Source organism: Oncorhynchus masou, chromosome 13 (genome assembly GCF_036934945.1).
Source record: "Oncorhynchus masou masou isolate Uvic2021 chromosome 13, UVic_Omas_1.1, whole genome shotgun sequence".
Lineage (NCBI taxonomy): Eukaryota > Metazoa > Chordata > Actinopteri > Salmoniformes > Salmonidae > Oncorhynchus > Oncorhynchus masou.
This window is the reverse complement of record NC_088224.1, coordinates 41,127,777-41,151,006: the sequence shown is the minus strand read 5'-3', so window position 1 is coordinate 41,151,006 and position 23,230 is coordinate 41,127,777. Positions and strand designations below refer to the sequence as shown.

The following is a 23,230-nucleotide window of genomic DNA, read 5'->3' as shown; positions in this document are numbered from 1 at the left end:
TTTTTGGGGTTATCTGTACTTTACTTTACTATTTATATTTTTGACAACTTTTAAGTTTTACTGCACTGCATTCCTAAAGAAAATAATGTACTTCTTATGCCTTACATTTTCCCTGACACCCAAAAGTTATTGTTACATTTTGAATGCTTAGCAGGAAAGCACAATTGTCTAATTCATGCTCTTATTGAGAGAACATCCCTGGTCATCTCTACAGCCTCTGATCTGGCAGAATCACTAAACACAAATGCTTCGTTTATAACTTATTTCTAAGTGTTGAACTGTGACCCTGGCCATCCGTAAATTAAAAAAACCAAGAAAATCGTATTGTCTGGTTTGCTTAAAATAAGACATTTTAAATGATTTATGCTTTTACTTTTGATACATAAGTATATCTAAAACCAAATACTTTTAGACTTTTACTCAAGTAGTATTTTACTGGGTGACTTTTACTTTTACTTGAGTCATTTTCTTTGAAGGTATCTTTACTTTTACTCAAGTATGAAAATGTTGTACTTTTTCCACCACGGAAAATATTGTGGAGTTCCTGCACCTTAATATAAACAGCACCCAAAATAGGATACAACTTTATTGTCCATGTGTTACAGCAAAAGACAGTGCAGTGCAGCCCCCCTGGATGTGTACCGGCATCTATTTCAGCCCACTTCAAGCACTGCTTTTGGCGGATCTATCATGGATATTGGACCAGAGGGGTATACTACAAAGCAGGATCAATGAGTTAGACAGCTATTTTTTATATTTTTTATAATTTCACCTTTATTTAACCAGGTAGGCCAGTTGAGAACAAGTACCTATTCACAACTGCGACCCGGCGAAGATAAAGCAAAGCAGTGCGACAAAAAACAACAACAAAGAGTTACACGTGGGATAAACAAAAGTACAGTCAAGAACACAATAGAAAAATGTTTTTACAGTGTGTGCAAATGGAGTAAGGAGATAAGGCAATAAATAGCCCATAGTAGAGAAGTATTGCCTAAATAGTAGCTAACTTGCCTAAATATTCTGAAATAACTTTTAGTTTTTAACAAATTCCATGCAATTCTTCTACTCACTTTGTCATGGGTCGGGGATATTTTTATGCCGTTTTACAGCTCGAATTTCCTGCAATTCTACACATAGGGTGGAGAGAAATGTTTGCAGTTTTGAATATGATATCTGATTGAGAGTGATTACGACAAGTTTAGATAACTGGCTAGACTAATTTACCAATCTAAAAAATGTTTGCTGAAATTTGCCTAACCAATTTTCTAAATTGCACCTTGTGTATTATACTATTCTAACTTTCACACTGTAAGTTGAGACACGACTGAGTTCCCCTCCATCCCTGGTCTAATTGACTCAACAAAAAAACATATCTATGTTTGTTAATGAACCAGAAAATCAATAGTTATTTGGGATAGCTGGCTAACTCATTGATCCTGCATTGTAGTTTACCCATCTGTTGTGTGATTAGTTTGTTTATCTCTGAAATCAGAGGTGGTCATTCTACATTCACAAGAAAGTGCCTCTGTGCCAACATTCTCAAAGACGTAAAGATTGAAGAGATCAAGGATGGAGTGCCTTACCCGATTACAGGCTCGAAAAATGTTGCACACACCATATATTATATTTATATACACCACCTGTCAAAAGTTTTAGAAAACCCACTCATTCAAGGGTTTTTCTTTATTTTTGACTATTTTCTACATTGTAGAATAATAGTGAAGACATCAAAACTATGAAATAACACATATGGAATCATGTAGTAACCAAAAAAAGTGTTAAACAATTCAAAATATATGTTATATTTGAGATTTGTCAAATAGCCACCCATTGCATTGATGACAGCTTTGCACAGTCATGGCATTCTCTCAACCAGCTTCATGAGGTAGTCACCTGGAATGCATTTCAATTAACAGGTGTGCCTTGTTAAAAGTTCATTTGTGGAAGTTCTTTCCTTCTTAATGCATTTGAGCCAGTCAGTGGTGCAGCGGTCTAAGGCACTGCATCTCAGTGCTAGAGGTGTCACTACAGACACCCTGGTTTGAATCCAGACTGTATTACAACTGGCTGTGATTGGGAGTCCCATAGAGCAGCGCACAATTGGCCCAGCATCGTCCGGGTTTGGCCGGTGTAGGCCGTCATTGTAAATAAGAATTTGTTCTTAACTGACATGCCTAGTTAAATAAAGGAAAAAATAAAACATCTCAACATCAACTGTTCAGAGGAGACTGTGTGAATCAGGCCTTCATGGTCGAATTGTTGCAAAGAAACCACTACTAAAGGACACCAAGAAGAAGAGACTTGTTTGGGCCAAGAAAGAAACACAAGCAATAAGACTGGTGGAAATTTGTCCTATGGTCTGTAGTCCATATTGGAGAATTTTGGTTCCAACCTCAGTGTCATTGTGAGACGCGGTGTTGGTGAACAGACGATCTCTGCATGTGTATTTCCCAACGTAAAGCATGGAGGAGGAGGTGTTATGGTGTGGTGGTGCTTTGCTGGTGACACCGTCTGTGATTTATTTAGAATTCAAGGCACACTTAACCAGCATGGCTACCACAGCATTCTGCAGCAATACGCCATCCCATCTGTTTTGTATCTTTTGTTATCTTTTGTTTTTCGACAGGACAATGACCCAAAATACACCTCCAGGCTGTGTAAGGGCTATTTTATCAAGAAGGAGAGTGATGGAGTGCTGCATCACATGACCTGGCCTCCACAATCAAATTGAGATGGTTTGGGATGAGTTGGGCGGCAGAGTGAAGGAAAAGCAGCCAACAAGTGCTCAGCATATGTGGGAACTCCTTCAAGACTGTTGGAAAAGCATTCCAGGTGAAGCTGGTTGAGAGAATGCCAAGAGTGTGCAAAACTGTCATCGAGGCAAAGGGTTGCTATTTGAAGAATCACAAATCTCAAATATATTTTGATTTGTTCAAAAACTTTTGACCGGTAGTGTATATATTTTTCTCTTATTGTAAGTATACGTTTTAAAATTTAATTTGACTGTTTAATGGTTTAGGTTTCTATATCGTTGTATTTTAAAATACTGATGTGAATAAAATCACTTGTCAACAGTCATTTTTTCCTTTTTCTTTTTGCCATAGCTCCTCACAAGGATAAGGGTTGCTCGGCAACAGGCGCACAATGGATCCATTGTCTCTTTGCACACACTGATCCCTTTTAATAACAGTTTCCCTGTCCCCTCACTGACCTTCAGCCAGTCTGGTGCAGCTGTGGGCCGTCAATGCAATATATCTGTCATCTTGGGTGTCAAGGGTCCCTTAGTGTTACTGACCCAGTAGCATTTACACCTCTCTGGTTTGGTCTCATCCTTCCGTAAAGGACACTTCAATCAGACAACCTTGTGCCCCCATGGTCATGGACTGTCGAAAATCGGACCCTGATGTTAATTTGTCAAATGTAGCCAGAGGGCAGTTTCAGTGTCAGTGTACTGACAGTTATAAGGGGGTATTTAAAACTTGTAAAGAAGTAAATGAAAGAAGGGAAGGTAACGAAGTGTCCATTTTGTTTTGCAGTTCTTTGTTGTTGTTTTTATGGTTATTAGTTGTTTTGTGAAATTATGATTTCACAGCTAACTTGTTTTGTTGTAGCCAACCATTTCAACTTGGCTATTACAAGCTCTCTAGAACGTGTGTGGATAAACATTTAACCTATGGCTTTGCACTCTGTGGGATGTGTGAGCATGACTCTGCAGATTAGTGCAGTGTGTGTGTGTGTGTGTGTGTGTGTGTGTGTGTGTGTGTGTGTGTGTTTAACATCTGATTGATGGATTGTGTTTACCTGAATCAAGCTTATCTCAGGCAGCATCCCAGCTCCTTTGCACCCCGTCCTATTTGCACCCTGCTTTAGTCTGCTCTACATTACTCTCATAAACACACACACACACACATTCATACACACACACTTTGCACCCCACTCTACTCAGCTCACACACACAAGCACGCACACACACACACACACACACACACACACACACACACACACACACACACACACACACACACACACACACACACACACACACACACACACACACACACACACACACACACACACACACACACACACACACACACACACACACACACAGAGAAAGCTAAGCCCTTTATCCCACGGCTGCTGCTCTGGCAGTCACTGTATGGCTATAATTTGCACAGGAATGCACACGAGGCGGAGGGGCACAGAACCATGCGGTTAGACGTCCTCCTGTATTAAAAAGACACACTCCGTCCGTATCTCTCTCTCTGTCTATACCTTGGTCCATTCTCTCCTTTAATCCTCTTCAAAGCGAGACACTGTCCTGATTGAAGTGGGAGCTGTGAGATGAGGAATGGACTTTGTATGGTACTCGCAGAGCCGGCTCCTGAACCCAACCCTGGAGGAACAAGATCAGTGTTTTTAATTAAAACACGAAAGGGCTGATTACTGTTGATAATCCAACCCAGAGCGATATCCCTCAGCAGTCATTATACGGTTTACGTTTCCTCTCCCCTCACTGGGAATTTTCCCTTCCTACACTCTGGGGTCTTCAATCGGTCCATTGTGGAGGCTCACTGCTGGTTTGGGGAAGGTGATACTGCCCAATACTGTACTGTAAACCCTGGCATCACACCAAGGTCATCAGTGTCAGCCATCTTAAATTTAAGAAGCTTCTAAGTGGTTAGAATATGTATTTCATAGAGCAAGTCTCTCATCTTAAATACAGTAGCCTATTTATTCAATGCTTGTATAATTAATGGTAATTAAGACTGTATTTGAGAAGACATCTTTCAACTATGTTCTTGAGCTCTATCTGTGCTTGAGGGTGTTAAGGTATGGTCATTGGACACATATCAATAATCTGATACGGTATCCTTACTTAATGAGTACTATAATTTGTCTTAATCTTTATGGACTTTGTGTAAGGAACGACACTGGTAGAGGAGAAGCAAGTACAGGGAGTGAACATTTAATTAGCAAAGGACATGGAAGAGGACAGGACAGTGGACATGAAAACATAACAACATTAATGCTGATACATGGAACAAACGGAGGAGCAGACAGAAATAGGGAAGGCAAGGCGTCCAGGTGAGTCCAGTGAGCGCCAATGCGCGTCATGATGGTGACAGGTGTGCGTAATGAAGGGCAGCCTGGCGCACTCGAGCTCCAGAGAGGGAGAGCAGGAGCAGGCTTGACATTTTTGGATATTCGTAATTTTGATATAGGAGCCATAAACACTACAGACACAACAGAACCAGAATGATGTCTACATACCATGTGCAAATGCTTCAAATTAGAGCAGGCCTCAGTTATTCGGTATTCATATGTGGGAAACAGATCCTGATGTCCTAGGTCATAATTTAACAAGCTGAGAGGAGCCTGATGATCATGGAAACCCTCATTTCCAAATTGGAATGCCTCAATTGGTCTTGCATATGCATACTGGAAGAGCAGCATATGAACTCATTCATCGCGGTGAACTAAACAGCACTCTTTTTTTGCAATTATGAAGTTGTGGGCAACCAAGTGAACTGACATGGCATTTCTGTGTCAGAAGCTTACACAGAAGGCTTTGGAGAGATGAAAAAAATACCTGTCACAAGGTTTACTATTACCCAACTCAGCCTCCCAGACTAGATACATTGAAATTTAAATCCGTCCTAAACCCCAAATTTGAATGAATAATAGAAATAAAGTAATAGGCATTCTATTCTAGCTTCAGCTTCACTCAAGCCTGAAGGCAGAAGAAGCCTTTCATTTTTTTCAATAAAACCATCTCTTATTCCCCTTGTCACTCAGAACAGCAATTTAGCACGGCAGGGCGCACAGGATGAGTAAGTATCTATTTCAGGCGCCTCTTGTATTTGATACTTTAATTTAAATTAAGATAGCTCACAAAGCAGTATGTGCCGAGTAATGAATGTTAAAAGGATAGGACACCTATCAAAAGGTGGTCCTCTCTTTGCAGAGCATTATAGTTTTTGTCCAGTCTATCATTAATGTAGCCTTAGGGGCTCACACAAGTTTGAATGTTTTTTTTTTATCCAAAGAGGGAGATTATGATGACACATGACACATTAGGGGTGATCCAGCAAACGTGTATACAAATACAGTAAGCCACTGTACCAAAAAGTATAAAAAGACAAGAGGGTCCAAAGATAAATATTTCTTGGTACTTTTGATCGCAGAATGTCCACCAGGTGTCGCTTTCACACAGGTGAACTTGCAGTGGAGCTCGGCTCTACCGTAACATCATGAGTGGGGTCGTATTCAGACGAGTAACACCTTTATTTGATGTACATATCTGCTGCTATAAGATAATGAGAAAGTATTTTTTGTCTTAGAGTTGGTGTTGTATTCATAGTTATGAATCTATTTCAGTACAACCAATGGTAGCAACAATAATCCACATTTTTAAAGCTGGAATCCTTAATTGAAACGATAACAAAGTGGTCACCTTGCCTGTGTTTTGATAGAAATCTGAGGGATGTGCCTGGTAAAATGGAACCACTCTCAAATTTATAGCAAAAGCTATATACGCAAGGACTGACCATCCATGATATCAACATTTTTTTCAACATATACAGTGTTAGTTACATTTACTTTGGTTACAAACATTGGAGTAAAACAAGCTTATATGTTGGGTTCTGATGGGGTACGACAGTTAAACTAAGCCCATGAGGCATTTTTTCTAAGTTATATTCTTCAAGAATCTATGTTTAAGTCATGTAGGTAGCTAGCAATTAAGGAGTATAGCTTTAATGAAACGCTCATACTTCATGCTTTACGGTTGAGATAATAATCGGTGTATGGTCTCGCGATGTTTGACGGTTAAGCGCTCCTGCAGAAAAAGGACTTGACACACATGTCAACAAATAAGATAAATTAATACTAGCTAGCAACACAGGTAAGTTTAGGTCTTGCGTGTTTAGTCATTTGGACAATATGAATAGCGCCAAGGTTAACTTTTTGGTTTGTATAGCAAGAGGACAAATGCATACTAAAACAGTTTGAGAGAAAACTATCGTCTCGTTTGCTAACACAGCTAGCTAGCTAATTTAGTATTTTTAGTATTTTTATTTCGCCTTTGTTTAACCAGGTTGGCCAGTTGAGAATCATTTCTCATTTACGTCTACGACCTGGCCAAGATAAAGGAAAGCAGTGCTACAAACAAATCTAACAACAATAGAGTTACACATAAACACACGTACAGTCAATAACACAAACGAAAAACATCTATGTACAGTGTGTGCGCAAATGTAGAAGAGTAGGGAGGGAGGCAATACATAGGCATAGAGGCGAAATAATTACAATTTAGCATTAACAATGTTAGCTAGCTAACTTACTGTAGTAGCAAGCAACGATAGCTAGCCATCTAGCCACCCGTTATTACGTTAAATTTGGCATAATCAGTTGGGGTGCAACGTTGCAGATATAATGCATAAAGCTCACATGTGGCTATTACTGTACTGGCAGGTTAAACTGATGTAAGTGTTCATGCCTTCCAGTACTGTACAGTTCGTGTTATGAAGTTTTGCTACCCATGCATTTTGCGTAATTAAATATGGCCTATGCCATATTGGTACTCATGCATTGCATTATAATTAATTTTGGTTTATGATGAAACAAAATATGACGTCACGCTATTGACAGGGTATAATAAGGTCTGAACCATGGTTTAAATGTGACCTTTTATTTATTTTTTTTACAATCAATTCTCTCTTTCTGATGTAAATGGCATGTTATAGAAGGGTCCAGACACCTTTTCTTGTGATTTCAGTTGTTTTCGCAAAACTTAACCCCAAACAGCAAATCACTTCCTCATCCTCCATGTGTGTAGTATGCCCCCCACACCCCACAAAAAATAAGTCATTTTAGAAACGGCAAAGCTGTCAGTATAGTGATCGGGGAAACGTCTTGAGTCGCACAAAGGGAATATAACGTTGGGGATAAAGTTTGGAATGAAAACATTGCATGTGTACAACATCTGAAGACCTGCATCACTATACTGAGAGCCATGCCTTTTTGGAGAATCACTGTTAATTTTTTTCAGGGCCCCCATACTACACAATGAGGATGAGGAAGTGATTTACTGTTTGGGATAAGTTTCTCAAAAGCAAGTGAAATCACTGAAACGGTGTCGGGACCCTTCTATGACATGCCATTTACATCAAAAACAGAGATTTAAGTTCATTCAACTTCAGTTGCACCATGATAGTTATTATTAATCTAATACTCATGATTTACAGTTCACTAGAGCCTTAGCTTGTAGACGATTAGGCCATGGACTTATGGTCACTAGTAATAAATTAGGAATGTGATGGGCCTCTTCCATTTACATTACATTTACATTTAAGTCATTTAGCAGACGCTCTTATCCAGAGCGACTTACAAATTGGTGAATTCACCTTCTGACATCCAGTGGAACAGCCACTTTACAATAGTGCATCTAAATCATTAAGGGGGGGTGGTGAGAAGGATTACTTATCTTATCCTAGGTATTCCTTGAAGAGGTGGGGTTTCAGGTGTCTCCGGAAGGTGGTGATTGACTCCGCTGTCCTGGCGTCGTGAGGGAGTTTGTTCCACCATTGGGGGGCCAGAGCAGCGAACAGTTTTGACTGGGCTGAGTGGGAACTGTACTTCCTCAATGGTAGGGAGGCGAGCAGGCCAGAGGTGGATGAACGCAGTGCCCTTGCTTGGGTGTAGGGCCTGATCAGAGCCTGGAGGTACTGCGGTGCCGTTCCCCTCACAGCTCCGTAGGCAAGCACCATGGTCTTGTAGCGGATGCGAGCTTCAACTGGAAGCCAGTGGAGAGAGCGGAGGAGCGGGGTGACGTGAGAGAACTTGGGAAGGTTGAACACCAGACGGGCTGCGGCGTTCTGGATGAGTTGTAGGGGTTTAATGGCACAGGCAGGGAGCCCAGCCAACAGCGAGTTGCAGTAATCCAGACGGGAGATGACAAGTGCCTGGATTAGGACCTGCGCCGCTTCCTGTGTGAGGCAGGGTCGTACTCTGCGGATGTTGTAGAGCATGAACCTACAGGAACGGGCCACCGCCATGATGTTGGTTGAGAACGACAGGGTGTTGTCCAGGATCACGCCAAGGTTCTTAGCGCTCTGGGAGGAGGACACAATGGAGTTGTCAACCGTGATGGCGAGATCATGGAACGGGCAGTCCTTCCCCGGGAGGAAGAGCAGCTCCGTCTTGCCGAGGTTCAGCTTGAGGTGGTGATCCGTCATCCACACTGATATGTCTGCCAGACATGCAGAGATGCGATTCGCCACCTGGTCATCAGAAGGGGGAAAGGAGAAGATTAATTGTGTGTCGTCTGCATAGCAATGATAGGAGAGACCATGTGAGGTTATGACAGAGCCAAGTGACTTGGTGTATAGCGAGAATAGGAGAGGGCCTAGAACAGAGCCCTGGGGGACACCAGTGGTGAGAGCGCGTGGCGAGGAGACAGATTCTCGCCACGCCACCTGGTAGGAGCGACCTGTCAGGTAGGACGCAATCCAAGCGTGGGCCGCGCCGGAGATGCCCAACTCGGAGAGGGTGGAGAGGAGGATCTGATGGTTTACAGTATCGAAGGCAGCCGATAGGTCTAGAAGGATGAGAGCAGAGGAGAGAGAGTTAGCTTTAGCAGTGCGGAGCGCCTCCGTGATACAGAGAAGAGCAGTCTCAGTTGAATGACTAGTCTTGAAACCTGACTGATTTGGATCAAGAAGGTCATTCTGAGAGAGATAGTGGGAGAGCTGGCCAAGGACGGCACGTTCAAGAGTTTTGGAGAGAAAAGAAAGAAGGGATACTGGTCTGTAGTTGTTGACATGGGAGGGATCGAGTGTAGGTTTTTTCAGAAGGGGTGCAACTCTCGCTCTCTTGAAGACGGAAGGGACGTAGCCAGCGGTCAGGGATGAGTTGATGAGCGAGGTGAGGTAAGGGAGAAGGTCCCCGGAAATGGTCTGGAGAAGAGAGGAGGGGATAGGGTCAAGCGGGCAGGTTGTTGGGCGGCCGGCCGTCACAAGAAGCGAGATTTCATCTGGAGAGAGAGGGGAGAAAGAGGTCAGAGCACAGGGTAGGGCAGTGTGAGCAGAACCAGCGGTGTCGTTTGACTTAGCAAACGAGGATCGGATGTCGTCGACCTTCTTTTCAAAATGGTTGACGAAGTCATCTGCAGAGAGGGAGGAGGGGGGAGGGGGAGGAGGATTCAGGAGGGAGGAGAAGGTGGCAAAGAGCTTCCTAGGGTTAGAGGCAGATGCTTGGAATTTAGAGTGGTAGAAAGTGGCTTTAGCAGCAGAGACAGAGGAGGAAAATGTAGAGAGGAGGGAGTGAAAGGATGCCAGGTCCGCAGGGAGGCGAGTTTTCCTCCATTTCCGCTCGGCTGCCCGGAGCTCTGTTCTGTGAGCTCGCAATGAGTCATCTTCCACCCCTAGCCAAGTCTGCATGGGGTAAGGACGAGGTAGAGGAGGCTGATCCCTACTCTGGTAGTGGAAACTACTGGCCCTTTGCTATTTTCCCCATGTGTGAAATGGTGGTCGCCCTGCATGGAGTAGTTCCTGTATTGCAGACTACCTCCAGCACTATGGGGAGTAACAAAGATAAGGAGCAGACAGCAACTGTGGCCTCCCCCAGAGCAATAACCTTGTTAGCGTTGAAGAGACTGCCTCAAAGCCTGAAGGCTGCGAGGCTTTCGCTGACACAAAGCAAAGGTCTCAGCCTGGACGAGGTTTCGCTGCTATCTGAGAAAGAAGATGAGATCCCCCTCAGAGCCCATATTGTGTGTGTGTATGCACACACAGGCGCCCGAGTGGGGCAGTGGTCTAAGGCACTGCATCTCAGTGCTAGATGCGTCACTACAGACCCTGGTTAGATTCTGGGCTGTATCACAACCAGCTGTGATCGGGAGTCCCATAGGGCGGAACACAATTGGCCCAGCGTCGTCCGGGTTAGGGGAGGGTTTGGCCAGGGTAGGTCGTCATTGTAAAATTAGAATTTGTTCTTGACTTGCCTAGTTAAATAAAAATAAATATATATAGCCGCTTTAATTTTGTAAAAATAAATTAATGTTTCATGAGGAAATTTGTCTGGCAACAATTTATTTAACCCTTATTTTACCAGGTAAGTTGACTAAGAACACATTCTCATTTACAGCAATGACCTGGGGAATAGTTACAGGGAGAGGAGGGGGAATGAATGAGCCAATTGGAAGCCAGGGATGATTAGGTGGCCATGATGGCATGAGGACCAGATTGGGAATTTAGCCAGGACACCGGGCTTAACATCCCTACTCTTATGATAATTGCCATGGACACTTTAGTGACCACAGAGAGTCAGGACATCTGTTTAACTTTCCATTCGAAAGACAACAGCACCCTACACAGGGCAATGTCCCCAATCACTGTCCTGGGGCATTGGCATATTTTTTTAGACCAGAGGAAAGAGTGCCTCCTACTGATTTTCCAACACCACTTTCAGCAGCGTCTGGTCCAGGTCTCCCACCCAAACCTACTTAGCCTCAGAGGAAAGCCAGCAGAGGGATGCAGGGTGGTATGCTGCTGGCCAATACAGGCATTCACATTTCCCTATGGGAAAATAAAGTATTAAACCATCAACACATATTATTGTGAATGTAACATCATGAAATTAACCAGTCTGTTTCTCTTTCCCTGTCTCCCCTGCTTTCTCTCCCTTTCTCTTCCTCCATCCCCAACCTTTCCCTTTTCCATCCTTCCAATATCATACAACCAGGCATGCCAAGGTGTGCCAGTGTAGAATAGGCTGACCCCTCGCTGCACCTATAGGTCCTCTGCCTTCTCCATGACCACCCCTCCCATAGTGGCGTTCGCCGGGCAGCAGGCTCAGGCTGCCCGTGATGTCAACACGGCGTCGCTCTGTCGCATCGGCCAGGAGACGGTGCAGGATATCGTCTTACGCACCATGGAGATCTTCCAGCTGTTGAGGAACATGCAGGTAAGTGTTTCTTGTGACTCTTTTTGTGTTGGGACGGGTATGAAGGCTGAACAAAGTTCGAAGTCTTGCCTTTTATTATGGATGGTGCTCGTCTGTCAACCACCTTTAATACACGTAAAGCATTGCTTGCATGTGCTCCTCTTCCCTTTTACACACACACAAACGCTTCAGCCTTATTTGATCCCAGACCGACAGCATTACATAAACTGACAGCACAACATTGATCCATTTCCTCACAGTTATATCTAATAACAGTAACACAATATGACATGCATTGTCCCTCTGCTGTGAATGGATGGATATGGGCCTAAGAGCAGAAATCTGGGCCAACTAAGACTGCTTTTATTATTGCCCAAGGAAGGCATGTCCCATGGTGCAATCCTGTCTCATGCTTGTTTTTAAACATGGAGGATGATATAATTGGTTGTGAAAAGGCCTTTATTTGATCATTAGATAGTCACCATCTGTTTATACCTCTTCTAGACCTTCTGTTGACACGTTGGAAAGATCAGACTGTGCCCTTAAGATGGGTTCAGGAGAAGTTGTGGGTGTGTCCCAAATGGCACCTCATTCCCTATGTAGTTCACTACTTTTGACCAGGACTCATACTAGGACTCTCAAAAGTAGTGCACTATATCGGGATTAGGGTGCCATTTGGGACACAACAAGATGTTGTCTTTCTTGGTCTGTCTGTGTCTCAGAGAAGATCCTTCTGCAGCTCATTAAAACAACAACAGCGTAAGACAAAAGAAGAAGACCGCAAAGCAAGCAGTGCTGCCTCGCTGCAGAATGTACAAACAGCACTGTTGTGACTTGTTTCACAGATCACAGACTCTGTGTGGGGAAAGAAAGATCACTCTGTTTACAGAGTGGTAGGCATGTATACAGGTATATGTATACACCCTACCTACCCTGATGCAGTGAATAGTTTCAGGCTGTACAGGATGTTTACTATCAGTTAAAAATGCCTAAAGCTAGTTAGCGTAAAGCTCAGGTGAAACAGTCCAGAGCTTTTCTAAGTCATACACATATCATGTAGTTAGTTATATGTAAACATCTCCTCTCAATGGAATGCCATGTAACCGCACATTTAAATAAATACATGTAAAACCGTTTTTTGTTGTTGTCTACATTGCAATAATTCAGTCGTTATTTTACAAACCATCTACACTTCAGTTACCACCATAAACATTTGAGAAATTACACGCTGGCTAATAGTAGTCAAGGAGTAACTGATCAAGGAGGTACTAGTCGAGTAAACAGGAGGCCCTGAAATGACCCATAGCTATTAGTACAATGTTTTTACATTACTAGGAAAGAAGTGTGTTACATACTCTTCTATGTCATCTCTCCCAGCTGCCAAATGGAGTGACGTACCACCCCAGCACCCACCAGGACAGGCTGGGCAAACTGCAGGAGCACCTGCGTATGCTCTCTGTACTCTTCCGCAAGCTGCGCCTCGTCTACGACAAATGTAACGAAAACTGCACCGGTCTGGACCCCGTACCCCCAGAGGTGAGTAGCCACTGTGCCAGGACCACTCTGTGTATCACAATCAATCTATAACCAGTTTGAGCCGGACATAGTGTACTTTACCACAGTTGACGCCATTTTGGCTTGGTGTACAAACCTACACAAACCACTAATGCAGATTTATGGACATTTCGGTTCTTGCCAGAGAGATTGGATTACAGTTTCCTCATACAAAATGTCTGAATGTTGTGAGGGGATCCACCGTGGCTGTGAAGAAAGTTCAGAGGAACCCCTGGTGCCTGCGGGATTCTTATCTCTCCCACTCTATCAGGTCTACCTCGGGACAGACACCCTATTTCCTATATAGTGCACTACTTTTGCGCAGGCCAGTAGTGCACTCTACAGGGAATATGTTTCCACTTGAGACGCAACACTCGGCTCAGCTCCACATTCAATTCAATAGCCGCTTTGTGTTTGTCCTGAGGGCCTCCTTAGTGGCTGTTATGGACACCCACCTCTAAATACCCACCACTTTGTTTTACTGAGCTACTCGGTTGGCTACTGTTTTAGACCTCGTGCTGGGCGATTCCACTTTTTTATTGGTGGTTTCATTGTTGCTTTTCTCCTATTGATTCGGAGACAATTGGTTGTAAAACCAGTGTTTTAGAACTGACATTGCATGCACACGTTTAATTGGGCTTTCAAACATACAGTACCAGTCAAAAGTTTGGACACACCTACTTGAGGGTTTTTCTTTATACATTTACATTTAAGTCATTTGGCAGACGCTCTTATCCAGAGCGACTTACAAATTGGTGAATTCACCTAATGACATCCAGTGGAACAGCCACTTTACAATAGTGCATCTAAATCATTTAAGGGGGGGGGGGTGTGAGAAGGATAACTTTATCCTATCCTAGGTATTCCTTAAAGAGGTGGGGTTTCAGGTGTCTCCGGAAGGTGGTGATTGACTCCGCTGTCCTGGCGTCGTGAGGGAGTTTGTTCCACCATTGGGGGACCAGAGCAGCGAACAGTTTTGACTGGGCTGAGCGGGAACTGTACTTCCTCAGTGGTAGGGAGGCGAGCAGGCCAGAGGTGGATGAACGCAGTGCCCTTGTTTGGGTGTAGGGCCTGATCAGAGCCTGGAGGTACTGCGGTGCCGTTCCCCTCACAGCTCCGTAGGCAAGCACCATGGTCTTGTAGCGGATGCGAGCTTCAACTGGAAGCCAGTGGAGAGAGCGGAGGAGCGGGGTGACGTGAGAGAACTTGGGAAGGTTGAACACCAGACGGGCTGCGGCGTTCTGGATGAGTTGTAGGGGTTTAATGGCACAGGCAGGGAGCCCAGCCAACAGCGAGTTGCAGTAATCCAGACGGGAGATGACAAGTGCCTGGATTAGGACCTGCGCCGCTTCCTGTGTGAGGCAGGGTCGTACTCTGCGGATGTTGTAGAGCATGAACCTACAGGAACGGGCCACTGCCTTGATGTTAGTTGAGAACGACAGGGTGTTGTCCAGGATCACGCCAAGGTTCTTAGCGCTCTGGGAGGAGGACACAATGGAGTTGTCAACCGTGATGGCGAGATCATGGAACGGGCAGTCCTTCCCCGGGAGGAAGAGCCGCTCCGTCTTGCCGAGGTTCAGCTTGAGGTGGTGATCCGTCATCCACACTGATATGTCTGCCAGACATGCAGAGATGCGATTCGCCACCTGGTCATCAGAAGGGGGAAAGGAGAAGATTAATTGTGTGTCGTCTGCATAGCAATGATAGGAGAGACCATGTGAGGTTATGACAGAGCCAAGTGACTTGGTGTATAGCGAGAATAGGAGAGGGCCTAGAACAGAGCCCTGGGGGACACCAGTGGTGAGAGCGCGTGGCGAGGAGACAGATTCTCGCCACGCCACCTGCTAGAAGCGACCTGTCAGGTAGGACGCAATCCAAGCGTGGGCCGCGCCGGAGATGCCCAACTCGGAGAGGGTGGAGAGGAGGATCTGATGGTTCACAGTATCGAAGGCAGCCGATAGGTCTAGAAGGATGAGAGCAGAGGAGAGAGAGTTAGCTTTAGCAGTGCGGAGCGCCTCCGTGATACAGAGAAGAGCAGTCTCAGTTGAATGACTAGTCTTGAAACCTGACTGATTTGGATCAAGAAGGTCATTCTGAGAGAGATAGCGGGAGAGCTGGCCAAGGACGGCACGTTCAAGAGTTTTGGAGAGAAAAGAAAGAAGGGATACTGGTCTGTAGTTGTTGACATCGGAGGGATTGAGTGTAGGTTTTTTCAGAAGGGGTGCAACTCTCGCTCTCTTGAAGACGGCAGGGACGTAGCCAGCGGTCAGGGATGAGTTGATGAGCGAGGTGAGGTAAGGGAGAAGGTCTCCGGAAATGGTCTGGAGAAGAGAGGAGGGGATAGGGTCAAGCGGGCAGGTTGTTGGGCGGCCGGCCGTCACAAGAAGTGAGATTTCATCTGGAGAGAGAGGGGAGAAAGAGGTCAGAGCACAGGGTAGGGCAGTGTGAGCAGAACCAGCGGTGTCGTTTGACTTAGCAAACGAGGATCGGATGTCGTCGACCTTCTTTTCAAAATGGTTGACGAAGTCATCTGCAGAGAGGAGGGGGGAGGGGGAGGAGGATTCAGGAGGGAGGAGAAGGTGGCAAAGAGCTTCCTAGGGTTAGAGGCAGATGCTTGGAATTTAGAGTGGTAGAAAGTGGCTTTAGCAGCAGAGACAGAGGAGGAAAATGTAGAGAGGAGGGAGTGAAAGGATACCAGGTCCGCAGGGAGGCGAGTTTTCCTCCATTTCCGCTCGGCTGCCCGGAGCCCTGTTCTGTGAGCTCGCAATGAGTCGTCGAGCCACGGAGCGGGAGGGGAGGACCGAGCCGGCCTGGAGGATAGGGGACATAGAGAGTCAAAGGATGCAGAAAGGGAAGAGAGGAGGGTTGAGGAGGCAGAATCAGGAGATAGGTTGGAGAAGGTTTGAGCAGAGGGATGAGATGATAGGATGGAAGAGGAGAGAGTAGCGGGGGAGAGAGAGCGAAGGTTGGGACGGCGCGATACCATCCGAGTAGGGGCAGTGTGGGAAGTGTTGGATGAGAGCGAGAGGGAGAAGGATACAAGGTAGTGATCCGAGACTTGGAGGGGAGTTGCAATGAGGTTAGTGGAAGACTAACCTCATTTCATTTTATTTTATTATTTTTTATTATTTTCTACATTGTAGATTAATAGTGAAGACATCAAAACTGTGAAATAACACATGTAATCGTGTAGTAACCAAAAAAGTCTTAAACAAGTCTAAATATATTTTAGATTTAGATTCTTCAATGTAGCCACCCTTTGGCATTCTCTTAATCAGCTTCATAATGAATGCTTTTCCAACAGTCTTGAAGGAGTTCCCACATATGCTGAGCACTTGTTGACTGCTTTTCATTCATTCTGCGGTTCAACTCATCCTGAACCATCTCAATTGGGTTGAGGTCAAGTGATTGTGGAGGCCAGGTCATCTGATGCAGCACTCCATCATTCTCCTTCTTGTTCAAATAGCCCTTACACAGCCTGGAGGTGTGTTGGGTCATTGTGTTGTTGAAAAACAAATGATAGTCCCACTGAGCGCAAACCAGATGGGATGGCGTATCGCTGCAGAATGCTGTGGTAGCCATGCTGGTTAAGTGTGCCTTGAATTCTAAATAAATCACTGACAGTGTAACCAACAAAGCACCCCCACACCATCCCATCTCCTCTTCCATGCTTCACGGTGGGAACTAGACATGCTGAACAGTGACAATTATGAGACACCCTATAGGGAGGAGGTCAGAACCTGGCCGTGTGGTGCCAGGATAATAACCTCTCCCTCAACGTGATCAAGACAAAGGAGATGATTGTGGACTACAGGAAAAGGAGGACCGAGCACGCCCCCATTCTCATCAACGGGGCTGTAGTGGAGCAGGCTGTGAGCTTAAAGTTCCATCACCAACAAACTATCATGGTCCAAACACACCAAGATAGTCGTGAAGAGGGCACGACACAGCCTAATCCCTCTCAGGAGACTGAAAAGATTTGGTATGAGTCCTCAGATCCTCAAAAGGTTCCACAGCTGCACCATCAAGAGCATCCTGACTGGTTGAATCACTGACTGGTATGGCAACTGCTCGGCCTCCGACCGCAAGGCACAACAGAGTGTGTACGGCCCAGTACATCACTGGGTCAAGCTTCCTGCCATCCAGGACCTCTATACCAGGTGGTGTCAGAGGAAGGCACAAAAATTGTCAAAGACTCCAGCCACCCTAGTCATAGACTGTTCTCTCTGCTACAGCACGGTACCGGAGCACCAAGTCTAGGTCCAAAAGGCTTCTTAACAACTTCTACCCCCAAGCCATAAAACTCCTGAACAGCTAATCAAATGGCTAGCCAGACTATTTGCATTGTCCCCCCAACCTATTTTACACTGCTGCTACTCACGTTCTGACCTTAGTTCCTTTGTTTTTGTCTTTGTTTTAGTATGGTCAGGGCGTGAGTTGGGGTGGGCAGTCTATGTTTGTTTGAGTTCGGCCTAGTATGGTTCTCAATCAGAGGCAGCTGTCAATTGTTGTCCCTGATTGAGAATCATACTTAGGTAGCCTTTTTTCCACCTGGGTTTTGTGGGTGTTTATTTTCTGTAAAGTGTGTGTTGTCACCTTACAGAACTGTTTCGGTTTCGTTGATTCACGTTTATTATTTTGTTCCAGTGTTCAGTTGTGTTTTTTGAATAAATCAATATGGACAATTACCTTGCTGCATTTTGGTCCGATCCTTACTCCTCCTCAGACGAAGAGGAGGAAATCCATTACACCCGCACATTGACTCTGTACCGGTACCACCTGTTTTTAGCCTCGCTAGTGTTATTTTTTCTGCTGCTCTCTAATTATTTGTTAATTAAAAAAATAAAATAATTAACACTTATTTTTTCTTAACTGCATTGTTGGTTAAGGGCTTGTAAGTAAGCATTCACTGTAATATCTACACCTGTTGTTTTCGGCGCATGTGACAAATACAATTTCATTTGATTTGAAAAGGAAAGCAATTCCACAAATTAACTTTTAACAAGGCACCCTGTTAATTGAAATGCATTCCAGGTGACTACCCCATCAAGCTGGTTGAGAGAATGCCAAGAGTGTGCAAAGCTGTCATCAAGGCAAAGGGTGGCTACTTTGAAGAATCTCAAATATGAAATATATTTTTATTTCACACTTTATTGCTTACTACATGATTCCATATGTGTTATTTCATAGTTTTGATGTCTTCACTATTATTCTACAATGTAGAAAAAAGTAAAAATAAAGAAAAACCCTTGAATGAGTAGGTGTCCAAACTTTTGACTGGTACTGTATACAGTACATTTGTTTTATGTATGGGCCATGGTGACGGAATTACGCTGAGACTAAAATGTATACCAAACAAAAACCATAGATTTCAAAGTTTAACAAACCGTGCAACTCTATGCACAATGACTATTTTTAACAATTCCTACTGAACATTTTACAAACACACATTTACAGGAAGAACTGTGCAGATACAAAGTTTGTGAACAGAATGAAACTGAACATCTTCAAAGTTTTTTCAGTAAATGTAAATTTTTGATAATGTACACTGTATTCATTGTGCATAGAGAGCTATGGTTTGTTAAACTTGAAATTAATGGTTTTTGTTTGGCATACGTTTTGAAAGTCTCAGTATAATTCAGTTACTGTAGAATTGCCCTTATGGCATACTGGCTTGCTGTATTTCTCTCTCAGGGGGGAAAAGTTACACTTTTATTTGTAATTCTGGTCATATGTAAACCTCACTGTCCATTACACTCCACAGTTGTACCACTTCATTTAAAATGTTTACCTATCCCCCCAGAGGCTGTGCAAACTACTTACTGTGCTGATCAACCAATACTTCACTGCAACATGTTGTCTGGAGGGAGTTGATTTTGGCCCGCCGAACGCCGCCATTTATCATCCCCTGAAACTCAAGTGGCTGACAAGCCTGCCGGCCGCAGTCCTGACAATCATGCAATTGGCTGGCCGCTGACCGGGCTTTCCCCAAACAGGAAGTGGAATCAATGACTAAGCCAGCGTGACCTCATCGCGTTCCTATTTAGCAGCAGGCCTGGTAATGAACAACTGGGGAAGGCTTCCCACAAAAGCATTTTTCTGTTTTTTCCCAGAGACTGGGGTTATGACTCACACCCACAGTCACGGAGACAAACACACACTCTTTCTCTCTTGCCCTCTTTCTACCCCGCACATTTTCCCCCTTACGGACTGCCAATAACAGCTCTTACCTTTAAATTCAATATGCGTTTGGCTCATAGCTGGTATTATAGAAGTAGAAAAAGTTTTTCCTCCCCTAACAATCACAGTTGGCCTAATATAATATCCAGCACGTCTTCTGTCTTCTCTCCAACACAATTCAGACAGCTTAGGGTTTGGCATCGGTCTCTCTGACTGACTACAGAAAACTGCCAGAGCTGTCTCTTGTTTTTCTCATGTGATTCTCTCTCTTTCTGTCTTCTGGCCTGGCCCTATCCAGCCCTGCAGTAATGCTTTGGTCACAGCCTGCTTTAATCATTGTCTACACTGGCCTCTGCCAGTTGCTAAACCTCAGGTCATTGACTGCAATGAAATGTGAACAGCTACTAGGTTATTTAGAATGTTGAATAGCACTCAGCCTCAGATTTGTGTTGGACTTCACTGTGTTTTCACGCCTGCTAAGGCTTTTGGTTGGCTCTTGTACCTCATCTTTATGTATTTATTTATTTCTGAGTTATGAGAAGGATGCTGTAGCCGTTAATGTTGTTTCTTTTCTCAAATCATTACCTCGTTCCTACATAACCGTTTAAGCAATCTCACCTTACACAGCCATGTATGATAATAGGAACCCAGTAGACGACAAGTGTTAACGCTAGTATAATGGTACCATTTAAGATAAGCCCGTTGATCTTGATGCAGTGTAATAGAGAACAATGTGTTCCGTACAGCACTGCTTATTATCCTGCAGACCAGCAGATGTCAGTGTGATTTAAAGCAGAGTAGTCGGTGTAGTGTCAGCCAGACAACATCAAGTACAGAGAGCGCTTAAAAAGGAAATAAGCACTTGGGTATGGACTGTGGAGAAGTCCTGATTCTGAATTGGTGGTGGTGGTATGGAACTGTTTGTAGATTAGATTATATTTAAAGTGTTTTTGTGATCTACACAAAATCCCTATTTTCTGCTCATGAAGGCAGTTCTAATTCAGTATAACGGGAGGGAATGGCATAATTCTCTTTTATACAAGCTTAGTAGGGAGAGTTTGTGCTCACGCAAGCAGTATAGACAGACCTATTGTAATGGAGGACTTGGTGGACTATATACTCTTAGGTTTTAATATTGCCTAATGCAGGGTTTCCCAAACTCTGTCCTCTAGACCATCAGGGGTGCACTTTTAGTTTTTTTTGCCCAAGCAGGACACAGCTGATTCAAATAATCAACGAATCATCAAGCTTTGATCATTTGAATCAGCTGTGTGGTGTTAGGGCAAAAAACAAAAACGTGCACCCCTTGGGGTCCCAAGGACCGAGTATGGGAAACGCTGGCGTAAGGTGTTCGCTTCCAAGTGTTGAGCTACAGCTCTGTTATGATGAAGTACTATGTATCGGTATGATAACGACTGTTTCTTTGCAGCATTTCATACACCTATACATAGAGTATGAAGACTTTAGAGAAGGGAGTGAGTCTATATTTGTCATGTTTGTATTTCTTTGTTTGATGAGATATATAAGCCAATGAATGTTTTTTTCCCTCCTTTTTTAAAATTGATCTTTATTTAACCAGGCGACTCCCATTGAAATGGTAATCTCTTTTACAAGGGAGTCATATGTATTTTCCTATTGCAAACCAAAGCACCAAACTACTTATCAATTTACCATCCCCCCATTGAACGCCTGTGGTCATTGTATTTGTTTATATCCACCACCTCTCCCCCACACAGCAACTCATCCCCTACGTGGAGGACGACAGCTCCAAACACGATGAACGCTTGGCCAGCCAGGCCCGCCCAGCAACAGAGGAGAGGAGAGAAATCCTGGAGGTTAACAAGGTGAGCTGCCCACTGGGGATTTATAGATATAAATGTACAGTACGCTGGGCTTTAGAGAGCACAGCCCTTTATATAAAAAGTAACCCAAATAGGGATTCCAGGAGGAGAGAGGCCAAAAGAGAGAGAGAACAGATGCTACAAAGAGAAAAAAAGATCTATGACATATATTGTGAAGACATAAGCTACATATTGTACACAATACTCCCAGTACTCTTGTGTACTGTATCTTACTTAAAGTATTAATAGCCTGTCTATGACTGTTGAAAAAACGTTTTTGGTAAAAACATATCATGCATTATTTGGTAGCGTTATTTGCAGCTTTTATTAGCCCCTGGTCATTGTGTGTGTATGTATGTATGTGTGTGTGTGTTCCTCTGTGCATGCTTGCCTGTCTGAGTGTGCTGAATCATAATGGAGTTCACAGAAGTCACAGATGAGTATTGGTTATTTTTAAGAGCTCTATCTCCCTCACTGCTCTTAAAGGTAACCACTGCAGTAAAACATGGGCTGAACACTGAGCTTAACTAAACTTAGGTGCATGCCAAACAACTGGTGTATCCGCTGCATGCACACAAACCATAAGCATCAATATCAGCATTCTAGCTGACCCGTGTTGCTATGAAACATACCACATACCAAAGGAGAGTAGCCACGCACATCCAAACATAACAGGCCCAAGACACATTGAACGCAGAGTAACTACGAACGTCCAAACGTAGCATAGGAGCTGGACGAAAATATAGCAATGAAAACAATGAAAATACTCATTTTAAATGTAGGAGCACTGAGCAAACGATGAAGCGGACAATTGAACATTCACCATCTTAGCTGCTCATACCACAACGTTACTCCCCGAAACAACAGGGCACATAGGAGACAAGAAGAAGAACGAGAAGTTAGGCTTCAATTGCATGTCTGCAGCAGCCATCTCCTTCACTTCACACTGCTCCAGTTGGAGCCCAAATTCCCAGCTGCATATTAAAGCTACGATGAGGAGAACATATTTTGGGGAGTTAAAGGGGTCACCTCATCAGGAGGGGAGTGATGTGGCAGAATGCGGAAAGCAGATGTTTAGGAGGCCCGGCTGCATCTGCTGCAGCGAACCGAGCCAGATAGATAGAGCCAGGTTAACATGTAACTGGATGGGATAAATGGGAAGATTTTAGTGTGAAGACATGCCACATATTGAACCAAATACCAGATTCCACAGGACGAGAGAGAAAAGAGGGAGAAGAGAAGCTCCAGAGAAAGAGGAAAAATGGATGGATTACTGGACCGGATGGATAAAGGAGATTTTAGTGTGAAGACATATTGAGACATAGGATTCCAGTCATTCCAGAGGAGGAGAGATGGAGGGAAAAGAGGGAACACTGAGAGGGAGAAAAAAAGAGCGAGAAGACAGATGACCGGATGAACCGATATGTAGACAAAGGGAAGATGTCAGAGGGAAGTTCTGCATATCGAGCCAGAGAAGATTCTCCAGTAGAAGAGGGAGAGAGAAAGAAGAGACACTTGAAGTAAAGAGAGAAGACCGATAGATGGAAGTCTACAACAGACAGATAGATAGATATGTAGACAGTTGGAACGATACTGGCTTCTAAAAGAGAGCAAAGACTGATGGAATTCCTCTAGAAGACAAATACAATGACATATACTGCACTGTAAATCAATGACAAACACAATATAAGATTGAGAAATAAGATTAT

At 44.0% G+C, this 23,230-nt stretch overlaps 1 protein-coding gene across 1 annotated transcript in view; it reads left to right on the top strand.

Annotated features, from left to right (window-relative positions):
* Positions 1 to 6,817: 6,817 nt before the first annotated feature.
* Positions 6,818 to 23,230, top strand: part of med30 (mediator complex subunit 30) — a 35,659-nt gene continuing 19,246 nt past the window's right edge. The window contains exons 1-4 of the mRNA XM_064983887.1: positions 6,818 to 6,907; positions 11,746 to 11,967; positions 13,324 to 13,482; positions 21,417 to 21,524. Coding sequence (XP_064839959.1) covers positions 11,815 to 11,967; positions 13,324 to 13,482; positions 21,417 to 21,524 — 420 coding nt within the window. The 5' untranslated portion in view covers positions 6,818 to 6,907; positions 11,746 to 11,814. The remainder of the gene's footprint in view (positions 6,908 to 11,745; positions 11,968 to 13,323; positions 13,483 to 21,416; positions 21,525 to 23,230) is intronic.